This window comes from Thermothelomyces thermophilus, chromosome 6 (assembly GCF_000226095.1).
Source record: "Thermothelomyces thermophilus ATCC 42464 chromosome 6, complete sequence".
In the NCBI taxonomy this organism is placed as follows: Eukaryota; Fungi; Ascomycota; class Sordariomycetes; order Sordariales; family Chaetomiaceae; genus Thermothelomyces; species Thermothelomyces thermophilus.
Genome location: NC_016477.1, coordinates 951698 through 977513, shown reverse-complemented (window position 1 = coordinate 977513; position 25816 = coordinate 951698). Strand labels below are relative to the sequence as shown.

Here is a 25816-nt window from a genome sequence, read left to right as displayed (position 1 = left end):
CATGGTGCCGACACCGGATAGGGAGAGTCGAAAATGTCTCAAAGTGGGAGGGTGGGTGAAGGAATTTTGCTTTTCTCTTCCGTGGTGGAAGATGGGGGGAAGGAGGATGGCAGATTGGGGGTCATGAAGGAGGGGAGGGGGGTGCCCATCACATCCGAGCGAGTCAGGCTATATGCCTATAAAAGATGGTTCCTTACCACCCAGTAGCGTATGTATCTGTAGTGTAGCTTACCTTGCGGTACCTGGAGAATCGTGAGATCCAAATGCGTGGTTGGGCAAATTTTGCAGGGCGGCTCACCGGTCTGGCGCGCTGCGTGACGCGCTTACTAGTGTACCAGCGGGAATGCAGGAGGGTTCCAATTGTCAGAAGCTTGCTGTCGCTGTTAGCGCAGGCACCACCAAGGGACCAGGGGCAAGACTTCCGTTTTGAGCCTGAATGGGGCTGTATCCGGGTTTCCACGGTCAAATGCGGCGGGAACTGACGCCACACTGCAGAGTGGTATTTACGCAAGCCGTAGTGCATGGGTCCGTTTTCCTGTTTTCTCTACCACGGACTTCAAACACAGATACCTCATACCAAAGACAGCTCAGATAGAGAAATATTAGTCTTCCTGGATCTCATCCACATCAATTCTTTACTCGTCGATTTTCCCAGCAGATTATTCTCCTCGGCTCGTCCCTGTGATACTGCCTCTTCTACGTAGCACCCTGAGTCAGCAGCCAGGAGTTGAACTGCAGCTTCGCAATAGCGTCACACAAAAAGCTACCACTTCCGGGCCTCCCCGCTGAAACGCAGCTAATAGGAATATACGAGGTGGTGGTCTCTTATTGATTTGTGTAACAATTGTATGTGGTCGTCGGCTGCCCAGATTTGCCGACGGAAGCGCAACTTCGCTCGGCTATACATAGTGATGTCCGTGCTAAGGACGGGCCCATGAAACTTGGAACACTTACGGACTGTGCCAAGCTGATCGAGTTGTCAAGCACGTTTTTTATTCGACACCCCGATGGTAGTGACAACCTGTAATCTCCCTTCTTGCGCAATAATCCGGCATACAAGCGCCTCTCAAGGCACAACACCTGACCCAGCGGTCGGAATTACTCGAGATCGGCCATGTCAGTAATAAAGCCTTGCCTTGCCGAAGTGGACTGCTCTCTCAGCCCTATCTGACTGTGCCGTGGGCTGCATCTGGTGGACCCGGCGCCCGGGAGAGGATTGACGAATCGCGCATCACGCGCGTGCTCCAAAATGCTGGGGATGGATGGGACTGCCCAAGCAGCAGCATCACAGTGCACTCCCATTGGTTTTTCGAGAGCACACACCTTGCATTACGGTTACGAAGCCACACTAATCCGTAGATTTCTTAAATCGTGCACGGATACAGCTTTGCCTCCGACACAGTCAGCTGTATCAACATTCAGCCCAGGGCCCATCAATGAGCGATATCGACAACACAAGGATGGATTAGTGGAATCTGTAATCCGTAATCCAGGTTCGCAGTCTCGGGGCCAAGGAGGGGTGGGACCCACCCATTGAGGGGTAACCCGAGGGCACAACTGCAGTGCATCTGAGCGCGTTCTCCTCGATATACGGATTACACCATCTCCATACGGACTATATTTGTCTGTATTCCGTACGAGGTACAGTACTGTCCCTCCATCCACCAACAAAGCAGTGAGGTTGCAGATTGTGTGTGGGGTGGCCAGGCCGCTTTGCCCCTGCGCGTATTGTTCATTTCCCGACAGGTCACGCTACCCTCTGTTCCACTGCACGACCCCTGATCTCTTTTCAGGTTCCGGGCTTCGGCTCTTCTCCGCATCCAGCTTGCCCCGCGCTCTTAACGCCGAGACACTCATCGACCCAACATCAAGATTGCAAGTCATGGACATCCATTCGATGCTGCGCAAGGCCAAGCACGGCCTGGAAGAACTCCTGCCCGGCGACGAGAAGCACTCGCACACCCACGACGGCGACATTGACGATGCGCACGCCGAACAAAGCGGCAACCGCTACAGCTCGTTTGCCCCTCAGAGTTCAGGACATGCCAAGTGGTATGTCGACGGCGCCTCCTATTTCTGGGCCGTCTCCATGGCTCTGGAAGGTAACTAGCATGGTCGACCCCGGCGACGCCCATCATACGCTAACCATATCGTGTCTGTTACATCAGAGGCGCGGGAGTACATCTACATACTCGATTGGTGGCTGAGGTAATGGTGTTCATTTTCAACGCGGTCGGGGGGAACATGTCATTGACAACGACAACAACAACAACAACAACCCCCAATGCAGTCCAGAGCTGTACCTGCGTCGCCCGCCTGCCCGCAATGAGCGCTATCGTCTGGACAACATGCTCAAAGCCGCAGCTGAGCGCGGTGTTCAAATCTTTGTCATTGTGTACAAGGAAGTTCCTCAAGCGTTGACATGTAAGTGGGCGTTCCAAATTGAGCGGAAAGGCTGGACTAACATGAGTAGTGAACTCGAAGGTGCGAAACCTGACGCCACGTCCTCTCTGATGAGCGATACTGACAGCTCGCAGCACACCAAGCATGCTCTGGAAGCCCTCCATCCCAACATCAAGGTCTTCAGGTATCCCGATCACCATCACAGCGGCAACGATATTGTCAACGGCCTCCAGGAGCTGCACTCCAACCTGCAGAACTTCAGCCTGAAGACATTCAACCTTGCTAAAGCATCGCAGGAGGCTGTTGAAGCTCTTTACGGTGTTGCCGATGACATTACCTTGTACTTCTCTCATCACGAGAAGCTCTGTCTCATCGACGGCAAGGTGGCCTTCATGGGCGGTCTTGATTTGTGTATGTTGCATACCTAAATGGCCAACAAACCTCACGCTAACCTTTACAGGCTTTGGAAGATGGGACACGAACAGTATGCTACGTCCTTTGACCAACTGAACCAAACTGCAGAAGTATGCTCACAAGACAGGCCACCCCATCGCGGACGCCCATCCCGGCAACGTCGAGGAACTAGTGTATCCTGGCCAAGACTACAACAATGCGCGGATCTACGACTTTGAAGACGTCGATAAGTGGGAAAACAATAAGCGTGAGTCCCTAATCCCCCCCCCCCCCCCCCAACCAACCAACAAATCTCTCTCTCCCCTCGTCGTGTCCCTTTATCTCATTAGGGTCCAAGAGTGTTCTGTCTCCTTGCATGGACCGGACTGACGAGTCATAGTCGACCGGACAAAGAGTTCGCGCATGGGCTGGTCGGACATCAGCATCAGCCTCTCGGGACCGATCGTCGATAGCCTGGCCATGCATTTTACCCAGCGATGGTAAGCAGAAGCAAACTCTTCTGTTCCACGGACGTACTAACCTTCCCCAGGAACTTCATCTTTAACAAGAAATACAGCACGCGTGATATTGGCAAGTATTGGTTACTCGAGGCACCCCACACCCACCACGGCGCTGCAAGCCACTACGGAGGCGATTTTGAGAGTCACTTCGATGACCTGCAGCAGCGATTCACGCGGCACGTGCGTCGCTTCGTCGGGACGGATGAGGAAACACATCACGCGTCCCAAGTTAAGAGCGAGAGTGCGCACATTCAGTTGACCAGAAGGTATTCAGACCACGATCTTGGTATAAAGTGCTTCACTAACTTTGCTAGCTGCTCCAAATGGTCGCTGGGCGTCGACACTGAGCATTCCATCGCCAATGCCTACATTGAAGCCATCAAGAATGCCAAACACTTTGTCTACATTGAGAACCAGGTTCGTCAATTGTTTCTTGGTTTCGAAAAGCGCTTCTAACCCGAGTAGTTCTTCATCACTGCCACATCGGACGAGCAGAAGCCCGTGTGCAATAAGATTGGCCGGGCCATCGTTGACCGTATCCTTCGTGCCCATCAAAACGGGGAGGACTTCCATATCATCATTGTGATTCCCGCAGTTCCTGCTTTCGCCGGAGATCTCAAGTCGGACGGTGCCCTCGGTACCAGGGCCATCATGGAGTTCCAGTACTTCTCGATCAACCGGGGTGGCAGCAGCATTCTCGAGACACTGCGGAACTCTGGCGTCCAGGACCCCCACAGGTACATCAACTTCTATAACTTGCGCAACTACGACCGCATCAACTCCAGCGCCATCATGGGCCGTGCCGAGCGTGAGAGCGGTGTCCGTTACGAGGAGGCGCGGCGGGAGTATGACGAACGTATTGGTGGATACGATTATGAGCGCGAGCAGTACAGCCGGGACGACTACGGTCAAGACAGCCGGGACGACTACGGTCAGGGCAGCCATGGCGACAGCCGATATCGCCGATACCAGGAAGCCGCGCGCCACATGTCAGACGAGACTTGGGATTCCGTCGCTGCCTGCTACATGCACAACGGCCCCGATCTGCGTAGCGTCCCCTGGACCGGGTCTCCGGAAGACGAGTTCAACGCGTTCGTGTCGGAGGAGCTTTACGTCCACAGCAAGGTCCTCATCGCCGACGACCAGCTCGTCATCTGCGGCTCAGCCAACCTCAACGATCGCTCCCAGCTCGGCAACCACGACAGCGAGATCGCCGTCGTCATCGAGGACCCCACCCCGGTGTCCAGCACCATGGGCGGGCGTCCCTACACGGCTTCGGCCTTCGCGGCCTCCCTTCGCCGCCAGCTCTTCCGCAAGCACCTCGGCCTCCTGCCCCACCAGCGCCCGGATGCTGCCGACCGCAATTGGACGCCCGTCACGCACCACGCGGTCAATGACTACGACTGGGGCTCCGCCGCGGACAAGCTGGTGCAAGACCCGCTGAGCTGGGAATTCCGCGACCTCTGGCGCACCACGGCGCGCCGCAACACCGAGATCTTCAGCCGCGCGTTCCACCCCGTGCCCGACGACAAGATGCGTACGTGGGACGACTACAACGACTTCTTCTCCCGGTACTTTGTCATCCCCGGCGAGTCGGCCGACAAGGCCGAGGAGGGGTACCGGCAGGGCAAGGTCGACTACGGGCACGCGGTCAGGGAGGAGTTCCCCGGCGGCGTGGAGGAGCTGAAGGAGTGGCTTGCCGGGGTCAGGGGCACGCTGGTGGAGATGCCGCTGCAGTTCCTGATCGATGTGGACGACCTCGCCGAGGACGGGCTAATGCTGAACACGCTGACCGACGAGCTCTATACGTAAGGTAGGCTGCTTCTCTGGCCAAGTGCCACCGTGTTCGCTCCCGTGTCCTCCTGTAGGGGTTGGGGGTTCACGGGACGGTCTTGACCGCACCGATTCAGTAAGAACCTCTGCTTTCATTATCATGACACACAACATATAGTGGAATTAGATTGCGCAATGGATCGTACGTCCTGGTCTCGCGAGGCGCACGGTCCTGCGTGCTACATACCGGCATCAGATAGGTACACCTATATAGAGCATAAAAATCAAGCCATAGCTTTCTCCAATTGTCATGTTTGACGTTAATTAGCAAGTTGTTCGAAACAATCCAAATCCGACCCCTTGCGATGGATCCCAACTGACATTCTGCCCTATCTATATGGGGACCTCTGCTTCCCAACTCACTAATTAGAACTTGCGAGAATCAAACCTGACCGATGTCGAGCTGATCCAGGGTATGAGAGACGGCAAGTCTAAAGAGTCAAGATAGAATAAGGGAACTACACCAATCATTGAAGTCTCTTTGTATAGATAGTGATATACTCAATTGGTTGTCTGAGGCCTTGGGAGCCAACTCTGAGAGTCGTGTCGTCCCGTTAACTCAGGCATTGGACAACAAGCAAGAAATATGTTGAAGACTGAAGATCCAGGTCCAAAACCCTTCTGAGATGTTATCCCTTTGGTCAGTGATATGTTATTGTTTCCATCAAGGATGAACGGGAAGAACGGGAACGAGGTGTACTGTGTAGGCACCACTGATACCCACGGTTTGCCAAGCGAGAGCCTAATTTGGAGTGCCAACTAATAATTAATTAATTAGGTGAACACCGGGCTGTTTTGCGTTTCTTACAGCACTTTTGTGCTACCCGGTGATGACTGACACACTCGATGTTGTAACTTTTCGTGTTCTCCTAGGCCCGGGTACATTCCATAAGTTGCATCGAAACCGCTAGATCGTGTGCTGAACTCTCAGTACATATTTCGTTTGCGGAAAACGCCCTTTCTCTCAGCTGAGAATCGCCCGGGCGGAGAGATGTATGTATAATATATATACATATTATGCTTCTGCATGTACGGATTCTGGCAACTCCGCACGGAATGTCAATGGGTTTTCTACAACGGGGCCAGGAAGGCGAAACCCCTAATTACAGCTCAGGACCTTGGATGGGGGGGTTCAAATATGAGGGAAAACAGCTTAAGAATTTTCACCCATCCTCCTAGGCCGTTCAAGAACCGGCTTTTGATGGTCCATTTCATAATCTTGCAAATGAACTCTTTCTACTGAGTCGACTATACAATGATGAACTTTCTTTACCAACCCTCGGCCTAGCTCTTGAACCTTGTTGATACGATCAGGCCATGTTTCCTGGCGATTCTGCACAACTTCTGCAAATTGCAATGGTGGTGCCCCAGGCAGCCGTGTGATATCCCGAGGGCATGACGTGAATTGGATCAGGCACCTGCGACGGCCCCGCTTCGCTTCGACTGTGTACGCACTGCAGCCCAGACGAAATCGGAATTCGTCTCAATCACAGCGCTGCACCCTACCTCGTTTGCTCGAGGCCGCCTCTGGGCTGAGAGAGAGCAATTTGCTGTCAGCCTTGTCATCTCAACGTGGAGCCAAAGCGCCTCCGAGCCTCTTGACATGATTACAGGACCCTGAGCTTTCCGGGCAACAACAACACATCGACAATTTTCACTTTCCACCGCGATGGCAACGCGTGCAACAAACAGCGACCGTCTTCCAAGGTATCCTGCGCCTCACTCCAGAAATTCAGCATCGTATCTACCTCGAAGTCGGGTTAGGCGGCAAACTATTATTTATTCGATCGGGGCACGGACCCGGAAGTTTACGACCTGGGGCGCCGGTTGACCTTCGAGCAAGTGACTAGGCCCTTGATAACTAGGCTACCACCCTACTGCAACCAATGTGAACCGTTTCACGACCTGCTGCTGTCATGTCAGACCATCTACACCGAGGCCTCTTCGCTTCTGTACTCGGCGAATTGGTTTGTCGTTTCTTTCTAACCTTCCCGGTCTCTGGACCCCCTTCGCGCCCTCACCCCTCACGCCTTGTCGGCCCTGACCAACCTCAAGATCGTGCTCAATCAGAGCTCGTGCCACCCTAATCTACCGGGATACGAGGGTCAAGGCCTCTGTTGTAACCGCCCGTGGGCGTACCAGGATGTCGGGTCGGAAACCGGCAGCCCGAGATTGACTGCCGGCTCAATCCTAGAATGCCATGAGTACTCCCACGACCTTCCGCTCGACCGATCAAACTCACTGGCCCGCGCAATCCTGAGAGAATGGCGTGAGACCGTTGCCTATCTAGCGTCACATATTGCCCCTGGCAGACTGGAGCTCTCCTTGGTATGCGATCTCCACCGCGGGGAGGTGGAACTAGCCAGACTCGTCGTAGACGGTCTTTGTACGCTCCCGCGCTTGAGAGACTGCCACCTTCGGCTGTGCGAACCGCGCGACTCTCGGCTGCAGCAACTTGCCTACGAGGCTGTACTGAAAGTTCGGGCTCTTGGGTCCGTCAAGCACCACCGGTCGTCAGAGCGCACCGGCTCCGGTCCCCTCGCCCTCCCGCGCGAGCTATTAAGGCTTCGGATCTTGGAGTATTATACCGACCTGGTCACCCCCGACAAGGAGGTCTTGTGGTAAAGAAAGGCCGACGGTAAAGGATACTATTGCGTTAGACGCCTCCCATGCTATTGGGAAGAGCTGTGGGCATGTATACCGGAGTGCCGGGAAGAGTGTGCATTTTTCACCTGCTGGAAACGACCATAGATTAACCCGTCCAGTGGCTGCTTCTGCAGCCGCAGGCACACGGCGTTTTCATCTCGTTGCCCCGCCGACTCCTTTTTTCCTCGCGTGCCGGGCTCTCTATGAAGACGCGAACCTGGTCTTCTACAATCAGAACCGCTTCATCATCGTCGACAACCCACTCGATGACCCGTTCGCGTCACGAGAACGGGGCGACTACAAACGCGTCCTTTGCGGCCAGCCAGTTCTTGAGGCAAGTCGTGCCCCGTCACTGTCTCGGATACCTCCTACTCCTCGAGCTGGTGTTTGCCCCTTTTACTCCGTGAGCCGGCCGTGGGACGGGCATCCTGCGCTGCAGGACTGGGACGATACCGTAGAGTGGGTCAAGGACAAGCTCAACTTGCCAGCCTTGATCCTCCGGTTGGTGGTGGCCGGTCACCCTTGGCACGGGCCCGAAAACAGCTATAAAATAACCCGGGCCGATGGCAAAGAGGTATTGGCGACGTACAACCATATGTTGCATCCCCTGCAGCGCCTCAATCCCGCTACGGGCCAGGGACTGGCACGTTCCTATGCCCATCTGCCATGGTCCTTAACATGGTCGCATTGGGCACATGAGCAGCAGCTTAATGGGAGGTCTTCAGATTGGTTAGAATCCAAGGACCGTGAACTCAAGAAACGCGCCGAGTGTATAGCTGAAGCAGAATGTGTGATTCGTTCAGGGGCCCGCAATCGCCTGGTTGCTCGTTCATAGGTAATTAATTAATTTACATCTTTCACCAACACCCAAGGAGGTGCCTTTACGTTTGAGAATGCGCAAACATATGAAAGTCCTCGAGAAGTCTGGTGTCAATGCAAATGGCGGCCGGTCCATGTTGTCTAATTACATCACCTAATTAGACCATGAGACGCAGATGCCTAATTATCGCCCACGACATGTTCGGCGAATCTGATTTTGAGCTCTTTCGAAGTTGTGCAAAATCAGGAAGCGCTTTATTTACTTACTGACAATAGCAAGTTAATATTCGTCTCTTTGTTATGGACTATTAACTCGTCTACCAGAGGTTCCGACGATGAATACTATCCGTATGATGCAACAGTTAATTACCGCCACGCCTCGCGCCGAGCAAGAGGTGGCAAGGGTTGTGAAACGGATTTGCGAAAGAAGGCAGGTGATGCGTGTAGTCGCGACAGATGAATTTTTACCGACAAGCTGGCGGTTGCTGAAACATGGGCGAGCGAGTAAAGCTCACGGATCGCGTCACAGGCGAACCCTCACCCGCAGAGACGGGAGCATAGTCCGACTGATAGAAGATGGTGGTTCCAATAGATGGAAGAAGGTTGTAGTATTGTAAATAGTTCAAAAGTGCCATGTCTTCTTCCTACGTTTGCTGGCCCTGTGGCTCTGTATAAGTAGAGGATAGGAACAAAGAACCCTCCGTTTGCCAGCCCGTTTGCCAGGATCCACAGGGCTTACATGACAAACGCGTCCGCAGACAAACGAACTGTATCACCGACTAATATATCAAGAATTAGAGGTTGCGGATCGCGTAATGGAGTGACAGCAGCGCTCTATATCGGCCGTTAAAAGCTGGCCCCGGTCTCTCTCTCTCTCTCTCTCTCTCTCTCTCTCATCCTGAAGTGATTATCTCTGAAACTTCTCCCCTTAGTCGGCCCTGATCGCCGAGACGAACCAGATCAGCCCGAGACCGACCTGGGAGTGGGGTTGAGAAGACTCGAGAGTATTGTATCGGGCTCTGGATGAATGACTTTGAAGGAGTGAATCTATCGCAGACCGAGGTTTTGCCTCTTTGCGATCTGATCCAGTTTTGCGGGACCGTCGTTTACCGGGCGGCTGCTATCGTTCCATCCACCTCTAGACGGTATACCGAGTCAACAACTAGGCTTGAAGCGACGGGATGCTGATCGTCACGGGGCACAGTGTCATGTCAAAGTCGTGAACAACTCCGAGCGGTTGCGTTCAAAAAAGAGCTAATTGCGGCCTCCACGGCGGCGCAATCACAATTTCCCCAAACAGATCCATTTATGAATAACCAGATATACCTTTTGAACCGGCCCTGAGCAACCAGATTACTGCAGGCCTAAAAGTACATGCGCAGCCCCCTCCCCCTCCCTCATTTCCACTCGCTCCCCGCTTGATGCTGTAACCAACACCTCACTCGTCATCCTCCAGCTCCTCCACCCTCGGCGCCATGTAGTTACTACGTTGCTGCGGAGCCGTGGATACCTGCGTAGAAGTCGCGGTAGTAGTAGCAGTCGCAGGGGCAGGCTGTCCGGTAGTGGCGGAAAAAGTCGCTCCGGCAGCTGCCGAGCCACTCGCCGACCTCTCCGACTTCTTACTCTTCTTCTTTTTCTTCTTCTTGCTCGCAGGCTGGGGAATCGTTAGACAGGAGTTCTCTAAAAGAAGCAAGAGAGGGTTAGCAAAAATAAGGGGCAACTAACCTCGTGCCACGCCCAGACGGGCTTGAAGCTGTCCACCACCGAGACATCCTCCCACAGGTTGGGGAAGAGCCAGAGGCCCGGCGGCAGGATAAAGTACGTCAGGCAGAAGAGAATGACGCGGAAGATGGCCATGGCGAAGAACAGGCCCATGAAGCACAAGAAACCCCAGCTGAGGTAGTAGCCGCCCTGGCGCAGCTTGACGGGCCACAGCGGGTAGCAGACGAGGGCGAAGATGACGGCCAGGGCGAGGCCGGCGTACACCTTGCGCATCACCTGGCTGCCCTCCCACAGCCAGACGTAGTACATGTCGTCGCCGGCGTCCTGCTGCGGCTCGATGCGCACCGTCCACAGGCCCTTGATCCGCTTGCCGCCTTGCTTCTTGGCGTGGTCGTGGCCGTCGTGCGGGTCTGCCTTGACCACGCGCAGGGCCAGCATCGACAGCGGCAGGAGCTTGAAGGCATTCTCGAGCGAGGCCCGGTCCGTGATCTCGGGGAGGGCGGGGTTCTTCTTGCGCGCGGCCTTGTAGGCGTCGGACTGGAGGGCGCGGAGGGCGCGTTTGACCTGGACAAAAATGAACGTGTCAGACCGAGCGGTGATGGGGTCGGATTTGCGGGCTAATTAGACAACTCACCCTGAACATGTCCTTGCGCTCGCCATTGAGAATACAAGTGCGCGGCTTCAGGTTCTGGCTGCGCAGGAACTTGGCGAGAGCCAACGCGACGGGGTTAGGTGGCCCCGGAACGATGGGCCGGGGCTGACCGGAGGTGTCCTGGTGCTGGTGCTGGTGAGGATGAGGGTGCTGGTGGGGGTGCTGGTGTTCATGTTGATGGCCACCGCCTTGCTGGGCTTGCTGCTGCTGCTGCTGCTGCTGCTGCGCGTGCATCCGTTCTTGCGCCTGCCGCTTGAGGTGTTCTGCAGTCGTTAGAGATGAGGGCCGCGCTGGGATGGCATCCGATGACGAAGCTCACCAATGAACTGCGGCACGGTCATGCCCATCTTTTCGGCGTCAATCGCAAGCTGCCGTTGCATGGCGGCGATCTGCTCTGGGCTGGGCATCATGGGCGGCATCTGCCCGCCCTGGGGCCCATGGGGGCCCTGGGGACCCTGCGGAGGAGGAGGAGCTTGCATCGCTCCGAAAGTTGCCTGCGACTAGTCGATGTGCTCGACAACCGATCGAAGACGTTGGTCAAGTGCAAGCGGTCGAGTGAATCTGCGCAAATCTGTCCCACCGGTCAATTGAAACGACGCCGCGCAGCGAGTTGTGCTGAGTTGAGGTCGAGCCTTGTTGCTGGCGTTCGAAGTGAGTTCGGCACGAATCCGTACACGTATCTCAGAAACCCCCTGCTGCAGCTTGGTCTGTGCCCCAGCTTCTGAAGGCTTGGCGGAAATTCAAGCCAATTGGGCTAGGTAGTGGAGGTGCCGTTACACTACGAGCCCGTCGCAGGCCTGTCCAAGCCCCGGGCCGAAGTCGACCTGTGGAATTCGGTAAATCAATTGTTCCGAACCGAGACATCTGGTGGCTGTGGTCGGGTCGGGCACCCTACAGGGCTGATTCGCAGCGAGTATCAGCCACTGCCGCTCGTTGCACAAACACTTCCCGACCCTCCAACCCAGGGGCCTCGAAAGAAGTCGGGTCTCAGTAACGTTGCAAACATTTACGACCTGTAGCATGTGATGGATCCGCATCTGGACTTGCCGATGGTTAACCGTTAAACTAAACGGTTTCTGCTGCACGTGGTTTTTTTTATTTTTCTTTTCTAAATTTTTTTGTGCTGCCGGAAAACATTTTTTTTTTCGGTTTCAGCAGCGCGTTCCATCCCCGCAGGCTCTGAGCCAGTCAATCTTTGGACTTTTTATGATGTCCACACCTAGGTATGGAGTAAGTTACTGATAATCGACACTTGAGACTTGGGGAGCGCGCGACCTCTCAAGGGCGCGCAAATTCACTGCTGCGCAACTCTTGACGTCGCCAGGTCCCTCTACTAACACAGACATTGTTTGCTTTGCCTCTCGGCGATGCCCCACACACACACGCTTCCGGGCGTCTGGCATCTGACAGAAGCCAATCGGCCACAGCGGGAATCTCGGCAGAGGCGAGATGTGCGACTCTCGCTGCAACTGCCGTGAGGTTCCCGCGCAAACCAATCTTGGGCGACGGCACAGCTTTTGAACAGAACAACCTACCCGTTCGATGCAATGGTACCCTGCATCCGCCTGTCGGGTGGCCGGCATCGACCACGATCGAAACAAGCCAAACAAGGGTCTTCCCGCTGGCCTGGGCTAACACAGATCTCAAATCGCAATCCGCCGCAGGTCCCGAGCAACCGGCCACGGGCCACGCCCTCCGCGCCGCAAGGTCCAGTTTCAGGAAAGAATAGCAACGCTTCATTGCATGGCTTCCCTTTACTGTGTACGAGTCTCACCACTGGTCTCACATTCTCACATTCTTTCTTTGTCCATTGCCTAATGAGGGGATCGGGCTGATGGGGACCCGGCCAATCTTGACGGCCACGAGACCCCCCCAATTCCGAGAAGGGCTGTGGCAATGCAGTTGCGAGAGTGGCACTAGAGTGGCCGCCGTCCAAGAATCGAGTGAGACATGGCACGCGGTGCGGCACCTTTCGCGGCACGTCACTGGTCGATGTCCCAAACTGGGTGTGTGGACGACAACCCTCTCTATCGCCCTCCCCCCGGTCCTGCAAGCGCCAACTGGTTCCTTGGCCGGGCCGCGCCAGCCTATCAGATGCCGCCCCCTGTGACCTCACATCTGGCCGCTGTCCACCACCAAGTCAGCCACTGCTCAGCCGGGACTGCAGAGTATGCAACAATCCCGTCTGGCAACATGTACTGTACATACAGATTACAAAGTGAAAAAGATGGCGGGTCCGCCCGCGCCGCGGCATCCTGCTTCACTTCTCATGCGCTCTGTCGCCATACCTCTCTCTGTCCCCAGGTGCTGGTCGCTGGACGTCCTTTCGTTCCCATCTAATCTGCTTTACCTTCTCTCTCACCCGGCCTGAGGCATGAGGTCAGGTCTTTTCTATACCTTTTAGTGGCTGCGTGAACCTCGCCAGCATGGATCCCCTTTCCTCTCATTCCCGTTCCCCTTCTTCTTCTCCTCCTTCATCTTCCTGGCTCGCTTCCATTGCCTCATGTTGCGGCGGATCCCGCAAGAAGACTCGATCGAGCCACTCGGGTCATGGAGCTGAGCCAGACGGTATGTTCATGCCCACCGGCGCCGAGAGGAACTTTGCCGTCTTGCGAGACCAGCCCGCCGCCATCCCGCAGCCGTCGGCAGAGCCGGTGTGGCCGAGCGAGAGGACGTACGAAAAGACACTGGGGCGCGAGGCGTCGGAGAAAACGAAGCTGTGGAGGTCGGCAAGTCGAGAGAGCTCTGCGAGGAGGAACTTGTTCTCGAGGACTTTATCACCATCAGTCCGCCGGCTGCAGATCTCGGGACCGACGGATTTCCGTCACTTGCACTCCGAGTCATTCCAGTTCCCACCACCGCCGCAAGAGTCTCGCCCACGTCCCAGCTCGTTCCGGCCGATCGAGCTCAGCATCTATCGGCAGGAAAACCGCCTCTCCGCCATCCTGCCGCACATTGAGTGTAACATCACGCCGCCGCCCCGGGCGTACACGGGAAACAGCTCGAATTGGGAGGACAACAGCGGCAGCAGCACTACTCTGACGCAAGAGGCTACCTTGGCACATGAACGGAGCCATTCGGCCATGTCTTTCCACCTCCCGCGGAAATACAGCAGACAGATATCCGAGGCTAGTATGAGCCCGCCAAGGATACCGCCCAAGTCGAGAGCAAGAGCGGCCACGGCGCCGAACACGGAGCGCATCGTCGAGCGGATCGCCAGCGCCATGATCGAGAAGGAGCGGCTGCAAGCCGAGATCAACTCGCTGGTCGAGCGCCAGAGCCTCTATCTAAACAGCCGACCCTCCACCGGCTACGACGTGCGGGGGCTCGAGCCCATGCCGTCGATCCCGGCGCTGCCGGCAGCTGGGCGCTCCTTCGCCGAGCGCCTCAGCACAGATGACCGCCCGCGCACCGCACCCTCGTACTCGCACAGCATGGCGCCGCACGAGAAGACGCCGGAGCTCACCGCGTCTGCCCAGTCCTCTCCCCCGCAGCGACACGACCGCGTCACAACCCGCAACCGTTACGGCAGCCCCTCGACCAGCAGCGACGGCCGCGTGATTACGGCCGACTTCCCGCTCGCGCCTCCCCTGCCGCTGGTCCTCCGACCGCCGCTCCGCAAGAAGAAGTCCTTCTCGCGCGTCTCCAACTGGCTCTTCAACCCCGACGACGCCGCCGCCTCCCCCACGGTCGCCGCCGCCGGCCACGCGACGACGTCCCCGCGCCCGGTCAAGGAGTCGGACGGGTTCTACCAGTGCGTCGCGCCGCCCGAGGGCCTGCCGCGCACCAGCATGGACACGTCCTCGTCCGTGTACACGTGGGAGACGGGCGGCAACAGCGACGGCAACAGCAACGGCGACGGCGACGGGGCCAAGACGCTGCCGACGGCGACGACGGCCACCACCTGGTCGCCCGACCAGACGCCCAAGCAGGGGTGGTCTTCGTCGACGAGGCACACCACGCCCGTCCTCGGCGGGTCCGAGAGGGCCGGGCTCGGGTTCGACAAGGAGACGGGCGTCCCTTCGGGCGTGGGTGGGGGTGCGGGTGTTGCTGTGGACGGTGAGGAGGGGAACGGGCTGGGCGTTGATGACGGTACGAATGCGAACGGACACAGGCCGTTGAGCGTGGGTGTTGCGTTCTAATCTTTCTTTGTGTGGGTGTGTATGTGTGGGTGTGTATGTGTGGGTGTGTATGTGTGGGTGTGTATGTGTGGGTGTGTATGTGTGGGTGTGTATGTGTGGGTGTGTATGTGTGGGTGTGTATGTGTGGGTGTGTATGTGTGGGTGTGTATGTGTGTGTTGGGGGGGAGGGGGGAGGGGATTGTTCTTGGTAATTATTTTTCTACCCTTCTTTCTCTTTCCTTTATTCTGTTCAGCAGGTATACCCCGTGTAAGTGTACAGGATTATGGGACGGGTGGGTGGATGGACTTCTAGAAGGACGGATAAGGAAAAAAGGGGAAACACGAATATGGCGCCCTGGGTGGCGCGTCGAGCTGGATGCTTGACGCCGGTCTGGCAAACATTTTCTTCTTCGAGCACCCAACCTAGTACTTGATAGAGTGTTTCGGGGCCAGGCGGTTTGTGCTGTGTTTTTAAAAACCCATCACCAACTAGTGCTACTACTACTATTGCGGCTGTTGATGCAGCCGTGTACCAAAGATGCCGCGGCATCTCCATTGATACTTGTAGTTTTGACAGATCAATATTTGGGAGGTTGCGCTGGGCTGCTCTGAAACCCCTCTCTCTTGCTGTATGTAACGTATGTGCACAGTATGTCACCGACAAAGACGATTGCATGCGCATCGTTTTTTTGTTGTGTTTCAGGCCTCGCTCGTGTCTAGGGTATAAACACATTGAAGGCTACATATGCGCAAGACGTTGACATTAAGGGGGTCCTGCAGCCGCCGCAGGTGCATGTCGTGATCAATACCACGCGCCCGCGTAAATTAGCTAGCCGCCGCGCTGTTTCACTCGGTTAGAGACGGACAGGTGAGACGGGTCTCGGTTAAGCAAGCAAATTGGAATGCAAGGTTGAAGGTGTAATCTGCATAGCGTGGAAATGAGAGGGCTCTGTGGGCAGCCAGGAAGGTGAGACGAAATCAGGAAAGAGGCACCGGAAGCTGTTGTTCTGAAGTGCCCGTGGTCATAGCTCCAGGATTAAGTACGAATATCCCATGCCAAGCTGCTGGCTTCGAAAGCGAGTACGGAGTAGTGTCCATTGTTCACGAGGGGTCCCCAATGTGTAAGACATGCCTGAATCATTTTGTCCTATTTTTGGATTTCAACTGTTTCTCTCGACTGTGCTCGGTAGCGACTATGCCGCAAGGTACACTACATACATACAATAATCATACATCGACCTTCCGTAGGAGTGCTGAAATACCCGACCTGCTCTCTCTAGCAGGTGCCTAATGGCTTTCGTGTAACTCGATCGAAACGGGTCAGCAAGTCCATTTGCTGTTGGTTGAGATGTACGATTTACAAACACGTGGAGAGGTGAGCCACAGCGATAGGCTTCTGGAAGGATTCTGGCGTCTCGGAAAGAGGGCCACTCGCCCCACTAACCGGCGCCGATCTTGACATGGGGCTCGCAGGGGGTTTAAGTGTACACTACTCCGTACACTAACTAGTGTACACTAGTGTATGGGTGGGGGCGAGTTTGGGTGGCCTTGTGTGGGGCTCAGCGGCTGCATGATCTCGGGGAGTCTTGGCGGGCCGATTGGACCCACCTACATAGTCACCACGGGTAGCCTTGGCCCGGCCAACTCACACCGCCCTCATGTTTCGGGCCCAGTCAGGCAGGCAGGCACTACTCAGTCAGGTACACACGTCGGGCTCCTCGATGCTGGGTGATATCGAGGCGATACTGCATTCCAACTACGGTTGGCATAGGAGACATCCTATTCTAGAGCTGTTCTACGCCGGAATGTAACCCCGGATAACCCGGGATATCGCTTCCCTGAGCAACGAGCGCGCTGCTGAGGATCATACAACCCAACAACCGACGACGGTGCAAGAAGGTTGGGGGGAGGAAGAAATCAAGGAAAAAAAAAGGGGGGGTGGGGACCAAGAGAGAAAGAAAGGAGAGAAGGGTGGGGGGAGGGAAGAGAGAAAAAAAAAACGGAGGAATATGGCGTCGCTCTTCGACTGGTTCCGGAAGGGGGCATCTGGGTACACATATGCACCTCTTCCGCACGGCAGGGATATAAACCGGGAGTGCAGTCCCACCGATCATGCTGAGTCCGCCCGTCTCCAGACTTCACGGTCGCAGAGGACTAGACGCGCGGTGAAGATGACTGGGCTCGGAGTGATGGTGGTGATGGTCGGCTTCCTGGCCATCGCCTCTCTGTAAGCAGCGATTCCCGGGGTCCGGTGTGCGTTAAAAGAAAAAGCTAACGCCGCCAGACAATCCGAGTCCCGGCCATGCGACACCCCAGAATTGGGCTTCCAGTGTGGTACGGCCATTTCCCACTTCTGGGGCCAGTACTCGCCCTACTTCTCCGTGCCCTCGGAGCTGGATGCTTCGATCCCCGACGACTGCGAGGTGACGTTTGCCCAAGTCCTCTCCCGCCACGGCGCGAGGGCGCCGACGCTCAAACGGGCCGCGAGCTACGTCGACCTCATCGACAGGATCCACCATGGCGCCATCTCCTACGGCCCGGGCTACGAGTTCCTCAGGACGTATGACTACACCCTGGGCGCCGACGAGCTCACCCGGACGGGCCAGCAGCAGATGGTCAACTCGGGCATCAAGTTTTACCGCCGGTACCGCGCTCTTGCCCGCAACTCGATCCCCTTCGTCCGCACCGCCGGCCAGGACCGCGTCGTCCACTCGGCCGAGAACTTCACCCAGGGCTTCCACTCGGCCCTGCTCGCCGACCGCGGGTCCACCGTGCGGCCCACCCTCCCCTACGACATGGTCGTCATCCCGGAAACCGCCGGCGCCAACAACACGCTCCACAACGACCTCTGCACCGCCTTCGAGGAAGGCCCGTACTCGACCATCGGCGACGACGCCCAAGACACCTACCTCTCCACCTTCGCCGGACCCATCACCGCCCGGGTCAACGCCAACCTGCCGGGCGCCAACCTGACCGACGCCGACACGGTCGCGCTGATGGACCTCTGCCCCTTCGAGACGGTCGCCTCCTCCTCGTATTACTCCTCCTCCTCCTCCTCCTCCGACCGGGCAACGGCGGACGCGGGGGGCGGCAACGGGCGGCCGCTGTCGCCCTTCTGCCGCCTGTTCAGCGAGTCCGAGTGGCGCGCGTACGACTACCTGCAGTCGGTGGGCAAGTGGTACGGGTACGGGCCGGGCAACCCGCTGGGGCCGACGCAGGGGGTCGGGTTCGTCAACGAGCTGCTGGCGCGGCTGGCCGGGGTCCCCGTGCGCGACGGCACCAGCACCAACCGCACCCTCGACGGCGACCCGCGCACCTTCCCGCTCGGCCGGCCCCTCTACGCCGACTTCAGCCACGACAACGACATGATGGGCGTCCTCGGCGCCCTCGGCGCCTACGACGGCGTCCCGCCCCTCGACAAGACCGCCCGCCGCGACCCGGAGGAGCTCGGCGGGTACGCGGCCAGCTGGGCCGTCCCGTTCGCCGCCAGGATCTACGTCGAGAAGATGCGGTGCAGCGGCGGCGGCGGCGGCGGAGGCGGCGGCGAGGGGTGGCAGGAGAAAGATGAGGAGATGGTCAGGGTGCTGGTGAACGACCGGGTGATGGCGCTGAAGGGGTGCGGCGCCGACGAGAGGGGGATGTGTACGCTAGAACGGTTCATCGAGAGCATGGCGTTTGCGAGGGGGAACGGCAAGTGGGATCTCTGCTTTGCTTGATATGGCCACGCCCGAGATTGAACAGCGCTTGTGATGGGGGTAGAGTGTCGTATTCGAGATAATAGTTCACGGTTTTCGGGAATCAAAAATCGGTTGGACTGGCGAAATTCAAGTTTGGGGCTGCCGAGTCTGCATTCTCCGTTCCCTGTTGTTGCCTTCTTAATTTTTTTTTTATTTTTTTATTTTTCTTAAATTTTCACACAAACCTTTTATTGTCTTTTTTCTTTCTTTTTCTTCTTCTGTACATCGGATGGGAATTGTCGACAGCACCCAAGTCCCCATGCTTGTTCACTCTGTATCCCGTAATGTACGGATTACAGAAAGTAGCGTACGGAGTAGCCACGCTCGCAATCTTCTTAATCCCCGAAACTCACGCCATCTCCCCACCCTGCGATCGATCCTCGTCGAAGCAGACACACCACAGACCATGTAGGTACGGATTACGGGAATAATCTTGGCGCGCATGGGTTTGGTGTTGAGAGGCATGCCAAGCTTCGGTCTTGGCATGCATGGCCTAGACCGCGCAAGTGGGCGCGGTTGGCCCGCGAGCGATCGATCTCTGGGGTCCCCCACTTCTTTGGGAGCTTCGGGCTCTTCGGAAACGGCCAGAAGCCATGCAGCCAACGACTGCTGCCGTGGCACAAGGCTGCCGGGGCGCCGCAAACCAAGTTCAGAGTCTTCCGCTGCAGTCCGAATCCTATCGCCGGAAATTTGCCCTCTCGCACATTCCATCATCCATCCCCATCACGGGCTCGCGCCGCTCAATCGAGACCTGTGCTCTCTCTCTCTCTCTCTCACCCCGCGCCCCGCTGGATGATACGATACCGTTCCCGACCGTTGTCGCATCCGCATCTGCTGCCAGTCGCATCCCCCACCTGAGCTTCGCACACCATGAACACGGCCGGAGCCGTGATCCTCGCCCTCGTCCTGCTTCTCATCGGAGCAGGTGTGGGCTGGATCATATTCACACGCATCAGGGCGTCGCGGCTTGGGGTAAGTCGACCCCCTCTCCCCTCCGTCTCGTTCTCCCTCTTTTTCGCCATCCCTCTTTCCCGATAAGGAATATAGCAAGCCAAGACAAGATGCTGACACAAGGATCTCTCTGCCTCCTCAGCTGCCCCCGCCCCCGCTCAGATCCTACATCCCCTTCCTCTCGCCCGGCTCGACCTCGTACGGCGGCGGCGGGCCGACCCCGGCGCCGGGCGGCATCGTCGGCTGGGTCAACGACAAGATCCGGCTCATGCGCCACCGCAACAAGCGCACCGCCGCGGGCGCCTACGAAGGCCCCGCTCCCACCACCCCTTACTACGGCGGTCGGTACCCCGCCCGCGGCAACAACCCCTCCGCCCCCCCCGAGGACGACGACCCCTGGGACTCGCGCCTCCGCGGGTACAACCCGTACGAGGAGGACGACGACGAAGAGCGCCAGCGCGGGTCGGGCTACGGCCCCGGCGGGGAAGGATACCAGATGAACCTGCCCGTCCCCGCGCCGCCCGAGGAGGGCGCCGCCAGTGCTGCCGGTCCCTCCGGTCCTGCCGGCGCTGCCAAGGTTGCTGGCCCTGCCGGTGCTGCCGGTGCGCAGCAAGGCGGGCACGACGAGGAGGAATGGAGGAGGGGCCGGACCGAGAACCCGTTCGGCGACGACGCCGACCCGAGCAACCTGAGCGTGAGGGGCGTCAGTCCGCGGCCGACGACGGAGGGCGGTGCCGCCTCGTCGTCCTCTGCCGCGAGGAGCGCCGTGAGGGAGGACCGCGATAGGACGTCGATGTTCCGGGAGGACGTGTAAGCCCGGGACGTGCGGGAAATAAAAAAAATTATGGGTTGTGAGTTTTGGGTTGGGGAAGGCGCTGTGTCGGCTTGTTTTGCGGACGGTTTCCGGATTTCTGTCGATTTCCTTTCTCTTTTCTTTTCTTTTCTTTTATTTTTTTCCGAACAGATTTATCTTGCTGTCCGTGGCATTGGGATCTGGCTTGGGCTTCGGGAGGAGTTGGGCCGGCGGTTTCCTTCTGAATACGTCGATTTTTTTTTTTTTTTTTTGGGGGGGGGGGGGGGGTTGCGTTCGTATCGCCATGATCGTGGTCTTTTTGGTCGTACCCTGGTGGCCCAGTGAGCGGTTACAATGGTGTGACCTTCCTATGTGTCTTTCCGGGATTGCAACCTGTGCCTCTGGATATGATCGGGAACGGAATGCAATTGTCTACGGAAGATTGGAGTAGTGGAAGGCGAGCGGATAGAGAACCATCACGTCGCTGCGCAGGGCCACAACAGCTTCGATATGGTTGCACTAATACCGAATACGTCTTGCGCTATGTGTATCGGGGGAAGCTTGCGATCATTGCTCAGCGGCCCAGTACCTTCTTCTATTTTGACATCGGACCTTCGGGGAGACGTGCACGGTACACAGAACGTGTGTTCCAAGCGCAGAAGCTCCAAAATCTTGGCGCTTCCGCCTGACTTGTTTTATTGGAGCGTAGTTTGACCTTCCCTCCTGTCACCGAACACAAATCTCGATCATGTCTTCTCTCGCGACTGCGTTGGAAAACATCAGAAACATCTCTCAACTTGGTTGTTCAGCAGCGGCACACAATCGCATAACCAACCATTGCAGACGATCAAGTCACTGTCCAAGATTCAACCTGGCCACAGAGCAGGACCACCGAAGCGGCAAGTTTCGCCTCGGAACACAAAAGACAAGGAATAGAAGGAAAGAAATCAATTGAGGCAGTTAGACTCACTAGTTCCACACGTTTCCACACCATCCACCACCAAGGGGCCACCGACACTCGCTCGAAAGTAGAAGGCAAAGCTGAAGGTTAATAATTATGCCAACTAGACGACGCCGCTTGACCGATATAAGAAAAGAACCGAAAGAGAAAAATGCTGCTGCTGCCCGGATGAAAGGACGAGCTAGCAAAGGAAAACGAACCAAGCGAACGGGCTTGGTGCTCAGCCCGGCTGAACCCAACCCCATTCAAGACGAGTTGAGGGCTAAACGGTTAATTTCCCTCGTAGTTTAGGCAGAGGCCACTTAGTGCGAGCGATGAAGTCGACAGGGGAACCACAGCTTTTGAATTGACAGATGGCTGCATGTATGTACGTTTTGTGGCGGACTAACTATCTACGGAGCTCTGGGACACACCACCTCTTCCTCCCTCGCAGAACTGACGACCAGTCTCCGTCTCAACTTCTTGACTAGGATCTCGGGTCTTGGCCGTCACTCGTTACGAACCTTGTTCTCCCAATTCTTCTTCTTCTTCTCCTCCTCCTCGTCTGAGCTCGGGTTCGCCCGTCCGTTTAGTGCCGTGCGCGGCGGCCGATGCCACGGCCGACGTTGCCAGTGGGGACGGGGAAGCCGCCGGTAGGGAAGCTGCCAGTCGGGAAAGAACCGCCGGGACCGCCGGGACCGCCAGCGTCGGGGTTGGCCCTGCCGCCGCCCTCCTCAAGGTAGACGGCCGGGCTGATGGCCTCGGAGCGGGTCGTGTCGATGCCGAAGGCGATCCAGGCGAACAGACCGTCGGAGAGGTTGTCGCCGAGCAGAGTGTACTCCATGACGGGGTCGACGCCGTCGGTGGCGGACTCCTCGGCCATGATGCTGTCCTCCTCGTTGGTGGTCAGCGGCTGCTGGTTGGACGCGTACGGCTCCAGCTTCTCCACGGCCGTGATCAGCGCCTGGTCGAAGAAGGCCTGGCCGACGTGGCTGGCGTAGTTGTCGAGGCCGAGCGTCTGGTTGGCCTGCAGGGTCGCGTTGGTGTGCACCATGATGTGGATGTGCGTCGCCCGGCCGGTGTAGTGGCCCGGGAAGACGGACTCGAACTGGGCCACGCCCTCGGCGTCGGTCGGCTGGATACCGCGCAGGAACGTGTTGTCGAGGTTGCTCGCGTCCGACGAGTCGCCGTTGCCGCTCGCCACCACGCCGCCGTACACGCCCGTGGCGTTGCAGTGCCAGATCTCGACGTACACCTCCGGCACCGGCTCGCACGTCGCCACGTCGACGACCTGGTACTCGAGGAGGAGGGGCAAGCCGGGCTGGTCCTCAACCACGTTCTCGCGGACGTACTCGCCGGCGACGTCTGGGAAGGGAGGTTTTTGTCAGTTTGAATCCACAGAGAGAGAGAGAGAGATGACGACCAGTGAACTAAGGGCTGCTTATTAACTTACAGTACGGTCCCTGGGTGACCTCGGGCGTCAGGAGGCACGAGTTGTAGCCGGCAAACAGGGTGGCGGCGTCGGTGTTGGGGGTGTAGCCCAGGGTGGTCTTGTTGTGGTCGGTGCCCAGGACGTCGCTAAAGTCGCGCTTGGTGAGGCCGCGCTTCTGGCGGGCCTTCTCGACGACGGCCTTGCGCCGGACGATGTTGCGAGACTCGGTGCCGCGGGCCCTCAGCTTGTCGGCGCAGTGGGCGAGGGAGGTGCGCTTGGCGTTCTGCAGGTAGGCCCGGCGCTCGGCAGCCTCCTTGCTAGCATCGTGCCCCGGGTGAGCGGCAACGAGGCCCGCGAGGATGGCGAGGCCGGAAACAGCCTTGGTGAAAAGCATGCTGGAGGAGAGAGAATATGTATGAGAAGATACAATTGTATGTTGAACGAGGAACTTGTGTCAACAAAGATCACAGAGAGACGACGACCTTGGCCCGGGGAAGCCGTCACCTATATACTCTTCTTGCCAATCCTCAAACCCGCTTCCTGCGTAATGCTACCTCGAGATCACGATCTCGTCGTCATGCTCGCCTCCATACTTTGTGGCAGGGTAAAATGCCGTCAGGGACGGAGTAGCTGAACCTGCCCTCCAAGGCTCTTACCCGTCCACCAACCAGATGTTTCCTAATGATTATCCCGGATCTAATTGGAGTCTCTCCTGGGTCGTCTGCCCAGGGGTCCACGCGCATGGCGCACTGGAGCATGCATGGAAGTCGGATCTGACAGCCTCATTGGGTTCTGCCGCGCGGCACTTCCCGCATATTTGCCGGAGCTTGGTTCGCCCCTAAACTCTTGGCCGGGCTTTCCATAATTAAGGGGGTGTTGTTTGACGCGCAACGTCAAGTTTAAGCGGGAGTGTTTGTGGGGCGACGATTACGCAAGCTCTCCCACATCCCGGACGATCGTCGAATCCCGGAGGTTGCGAACTCGGAAAGGAATTCGCCGGAAGAATTACCCCGTATATGATTGGGCAATTGGCAAAAAAGATGGAATACTACACTACCTGTGTACATCCATAGTGTGCGTACAGGACCACGGGGCTGTGTTGTGGCCGTGTCTGGATCGTTCTGGTATACATCGTAGCGAACATCTACATTCGGATCCGTGGTGTTTTCTCGACCCAAGCGGAGAGAACTGCCGCTTTCACATACCGCAGCTGACGTGTATCTCAGGGGCCAATTAAATTCTTTGCCCCTGATAGAAGGGATGTGGGCGCGACAGCCATCCAGCGAGGTCGAAACCTCAACCTGATCGACTACTAATTAACTCCCAAAAAAGGAAGGTTGGGTTTCAAGGCCAAACTCCATGACAGGCGTCAACAGAGCCTGATTGCTTCGAGGACGAAAATGCTAAGAAAAAGAGAGAAAAAGTATAGCGGAAAAAATACACAAGAGAAAGAGGAAAAGAAAAGAGCAGAGCGAAGAAAGGAAAATAAACTAAAAGACTTGCTGACGCCAGAGACCGCTTTGCTACTTTAATCTCTCAACCTCTAATTATTTCCTTACCAATCTCACTTTGACAGTCAGAATACCTACTTAGGTACAATTACTAAGTCAGACCCCCCATATACCGACCACCCCCATTTTCTAACCGCTTGGCAAACCTTGGCACCTATAACTACCTATCTTCTTTAACCACATATATTATAGACCTGTTTAACCAACTATAATATAGGAAGCCGTTAATTCTATACTTTCTAAGCCACTCTCTTTAGCAATAGGGTCCTCTATACAGCCGGCTTCTATCTAGGCTTGGTAGATCTGTTTAATTATCGCAAACTACTCGTTTAAATCTACTATTACCCTTTTTCTCTTTAACGGCTAGGCTGCTTCTAACTATGCCTTTAGAGCTTCGTTTTTCTATTATAACTAAGCTAACTTAAAGTCCTTCTAGTTAAAAGCTTTCTTAACCTTCCTAAATAGGAGCCTATATATAGAGGGGTACTAAGTCTTAGTAGATAGGTTAGTTAGCTAACTATATAAGTCTAACTTCCTCTATAATATACTAAAAATTAGGTTAATAGCTCCTTTTAAAGGCTAGGAGTATTAAATAGGTTTTAGAATCTATATAAAAGCTAGCTATTTATTAGGATAAGGGCTAGGGACCTCCTTAGCCTTATAGACTAGTAGGATATTAACCTATATACGCCCTATAGCTAGGTCATTAGGGCCTCCTAGGGGGACTAACGTGGCTAGCCTTCTATAATAGATCTATTCTAGGCCTCGGCTAGACTAGAAGTAACCTATAGGGATATTACAGAACAGGGGAAGTCCGACTACTACCTATAGGCCCTATACGTCTCCTTCTAAGGGACTAGTAGACCTGTACTAGCTAGCAAAGGGTAGGACTAGAAGAGCTTAGATAGGGAGGTCGTATAGGCTAAAGCGGCCTACCTCTTACTCCGGCTTAGCAGATAGGCATCGGCCCTGGCCAGGCCTGTCTTCTAGGGCCTAGAGGAGCTTCTATAGGCCTTTGACAGGCTTATAGAGGCCCTTAAGGAGATAGCTTCGGTCTCGGCTCTAGTAAAGAAGGCTAGTATAGGTAGCAAATAAGCTCAATAGTAGACAAAGAAGGTACAAGAGGCCTAAAAGAGGGCTAAAGAAGTAGAGAGGTATCACGAGCTAACCATATACCGCGACCCGGTAGGGTGCAGCAGGCTAAATAAGCCACCAATCAAGAAGGGCACAAAGCAAGGCTGACACGGGATCGCTAGGGAGCACGGGCTACCACGGGCGAATAATTGCCAAAAAGGGAAAGATAGCAGAGGATAGCTAGCTACTAAAGGCAATCCAAGGACAG

General features: G+C 56.3%; 7 protein-coding genes across 7 annotated transcripts; 5 read left to right on the top strand and 2 right to left on the bottom strand.

The window, feature by feature from the left end:
- Positions 1 to 1882: 1882 nt before the first annotated feature.
- Positions 1883 to 5393, top strand: MYCTH_2096092 (uncharacterized protein; the record flags this gene model as incomplete). Its single annotated transcript, XM_003665823.1, has 10 exons — positions 1883 to 2102; positions 2169 to 2208; positions 2291 to 2434; positions 2531 to 2814; positions 2945 to 3064; positions 3197 to 3296; positions 3347 to 3583; positions 3632 to 3734; positions 3783 to 4173; positions 4231 to 5393. 10 exons carry the CDS (start codon positions 1883 to 1885, stop codon positions 5127 to 5129), a joined length of 2538 nt encoding a protein of 845 aa, XP_003665871.1. The 3' UTR covers positions 5130 to 5393.
- Positions 5394 to 7066: 1673 nt separating this feature from the next.
- MYCTH_97150 (uncharacterized protein) lies at positions 7067 to 8631 on the top strand (the record flags this gene model as incomplete). The annotated part of the gene is made up of 3 exons (XM_003665822.1): positions 7067 to 7117; positions 7206 to 7771; positions 7857 to 8631. 3 exons carry the CDS (start codon positions 7067 to 7069, stop codon positions 8629 to 8631), a joined length of 1392 nt encoding a protein of 463 aa, XP_003665870.1.
- Positions 8632 to 9782: 1151 nt separating this feature from the next.
- Positions 9783 to 11744, bottom strand: MYCTH_2310016 (uncharacterized protein). Its single transcript, XM_003665821.1, has 4 exons — positions 11309 to 11744; positions 10972 to 11252; positions 10341 to 10901; positions 9783 to 10269 (listed from the first exon to the last, which is right to left on the bottom strand). The coding sequence occupies exons 1-4, from the start codon at positions 11466 to 11468 to the stop codon at positions 10054 to 10056; spliced, it is 1218 nt and encodes a 405-aa protein (XP_003665869.1). The 5' UTR covers positions 11469 to 11744; the 3' UTR covers positions 9783 to 10053.
- Positions 11745 to 13169: 1425 nt separating this feature from the next.
- On the top strand, positions 13170 to 15194 carry MYCTH_2310013 (uncharacterized protein). The gene has a single exon (XM_003665820.1). The coding sequence runs from the start codon at positions 13560 to 13562 to the stop codon at positions 15129 to 15131; it is 1572 nt and encodes a 523-aa protein (XP_003665868.1). The 5' UTR covers positions 13170 to 13559; the 3' UTR covers positions 15132 to 15194.
- A 2087-nt stretch (positions 15195 to 17281) lies between these two features.
- On the top strand, positions 17282 to 18826 carry phy1 (uncharacterized protein; the record flags this gene model as incomplete). The annotated part of the gene is made up of 2 exons (XM_003665819.1): positions 17282 to 17337; positions 17395 to 18826. The coding sequence occupies 2 exons, from the start codon at positions 17282 to 17284 to the stop codon at positions 18824 to 18826; spliced, it is 1488 nt and encodes a 495-aa protein (XP_003665867.1).
- Positions 18827 to 19597: 771 nt separating this feature from the next.
- Positions 19598 to 20612, top strand: MYCTH_117620 (uncharacterized protein; the record flags this gene model as incomplete). The annotated part of the gene is made up of 2 exons (XM_003665818.1): positions 19598 to 19819; positions 19941 to 20612. The coding sequence occupies exons 1-2, from the start codon at positions 19718 to 19720 to the stop codon at positions 20610 to 20612; spliced, it is 774 nt and encodes a 257-aa protein (XP_003665866.1). The 5' UTR covers positions 19598 to 19717.
- Positions 20613 to 22120: 1508 nt separating this feature from the next.
- MYCTH_59005 (Intradiol ring-cleavage dioxygenase-like protein) lies at positions 22121 to 23357 on the bottom strand (the record flags this gene model as incomplete). Its single annotated transcript, XM_003665817.1, has 2 exons — positions 22121 to 22896; positions 22985 to 23357. 2 exons carry the CDS (start codon positions 23355 to 23357, stop codon positions 22121 to 22123), a joined length of 1149 nt encoding a protein of 382 aa, XP_003665865.1.
- Between the last annotated feature and the right edge of the window lie 2459 nt (positions 23358 to 25816).

Coding starts and splice junctions, on each gene's coding strand:
- MYCTH_2310013 (XM_003665820.1), top strand. CDS start 13,560: ATGTTCATGCCCACCGGCGCCGAGAGGAACTTTGCCGTCTTGCGAGAC.
- MYCTH_2310016 (XM_003665821.1), bottom strand. CDS start 11,468: ATGCAAGCTCCTCCTCCTCCGCAGGGTCCCCAGGGCCCCCATGGGCCC. Junction 11,253..11,308: donor GACCGTGCCGCAGTTCATTG/GTGAGCTTCGTC, acceptor TAACGACTGCAG/AACACCTCAAGCGGCAGGCG. Junction 10,270..10,340: donor CCGTCTGGGCGTGGCACGAG/GTTAGTTGCCCC, acceptor ACGATTCCCCAG/CCTGCGAGCAAGAAGAAGAA.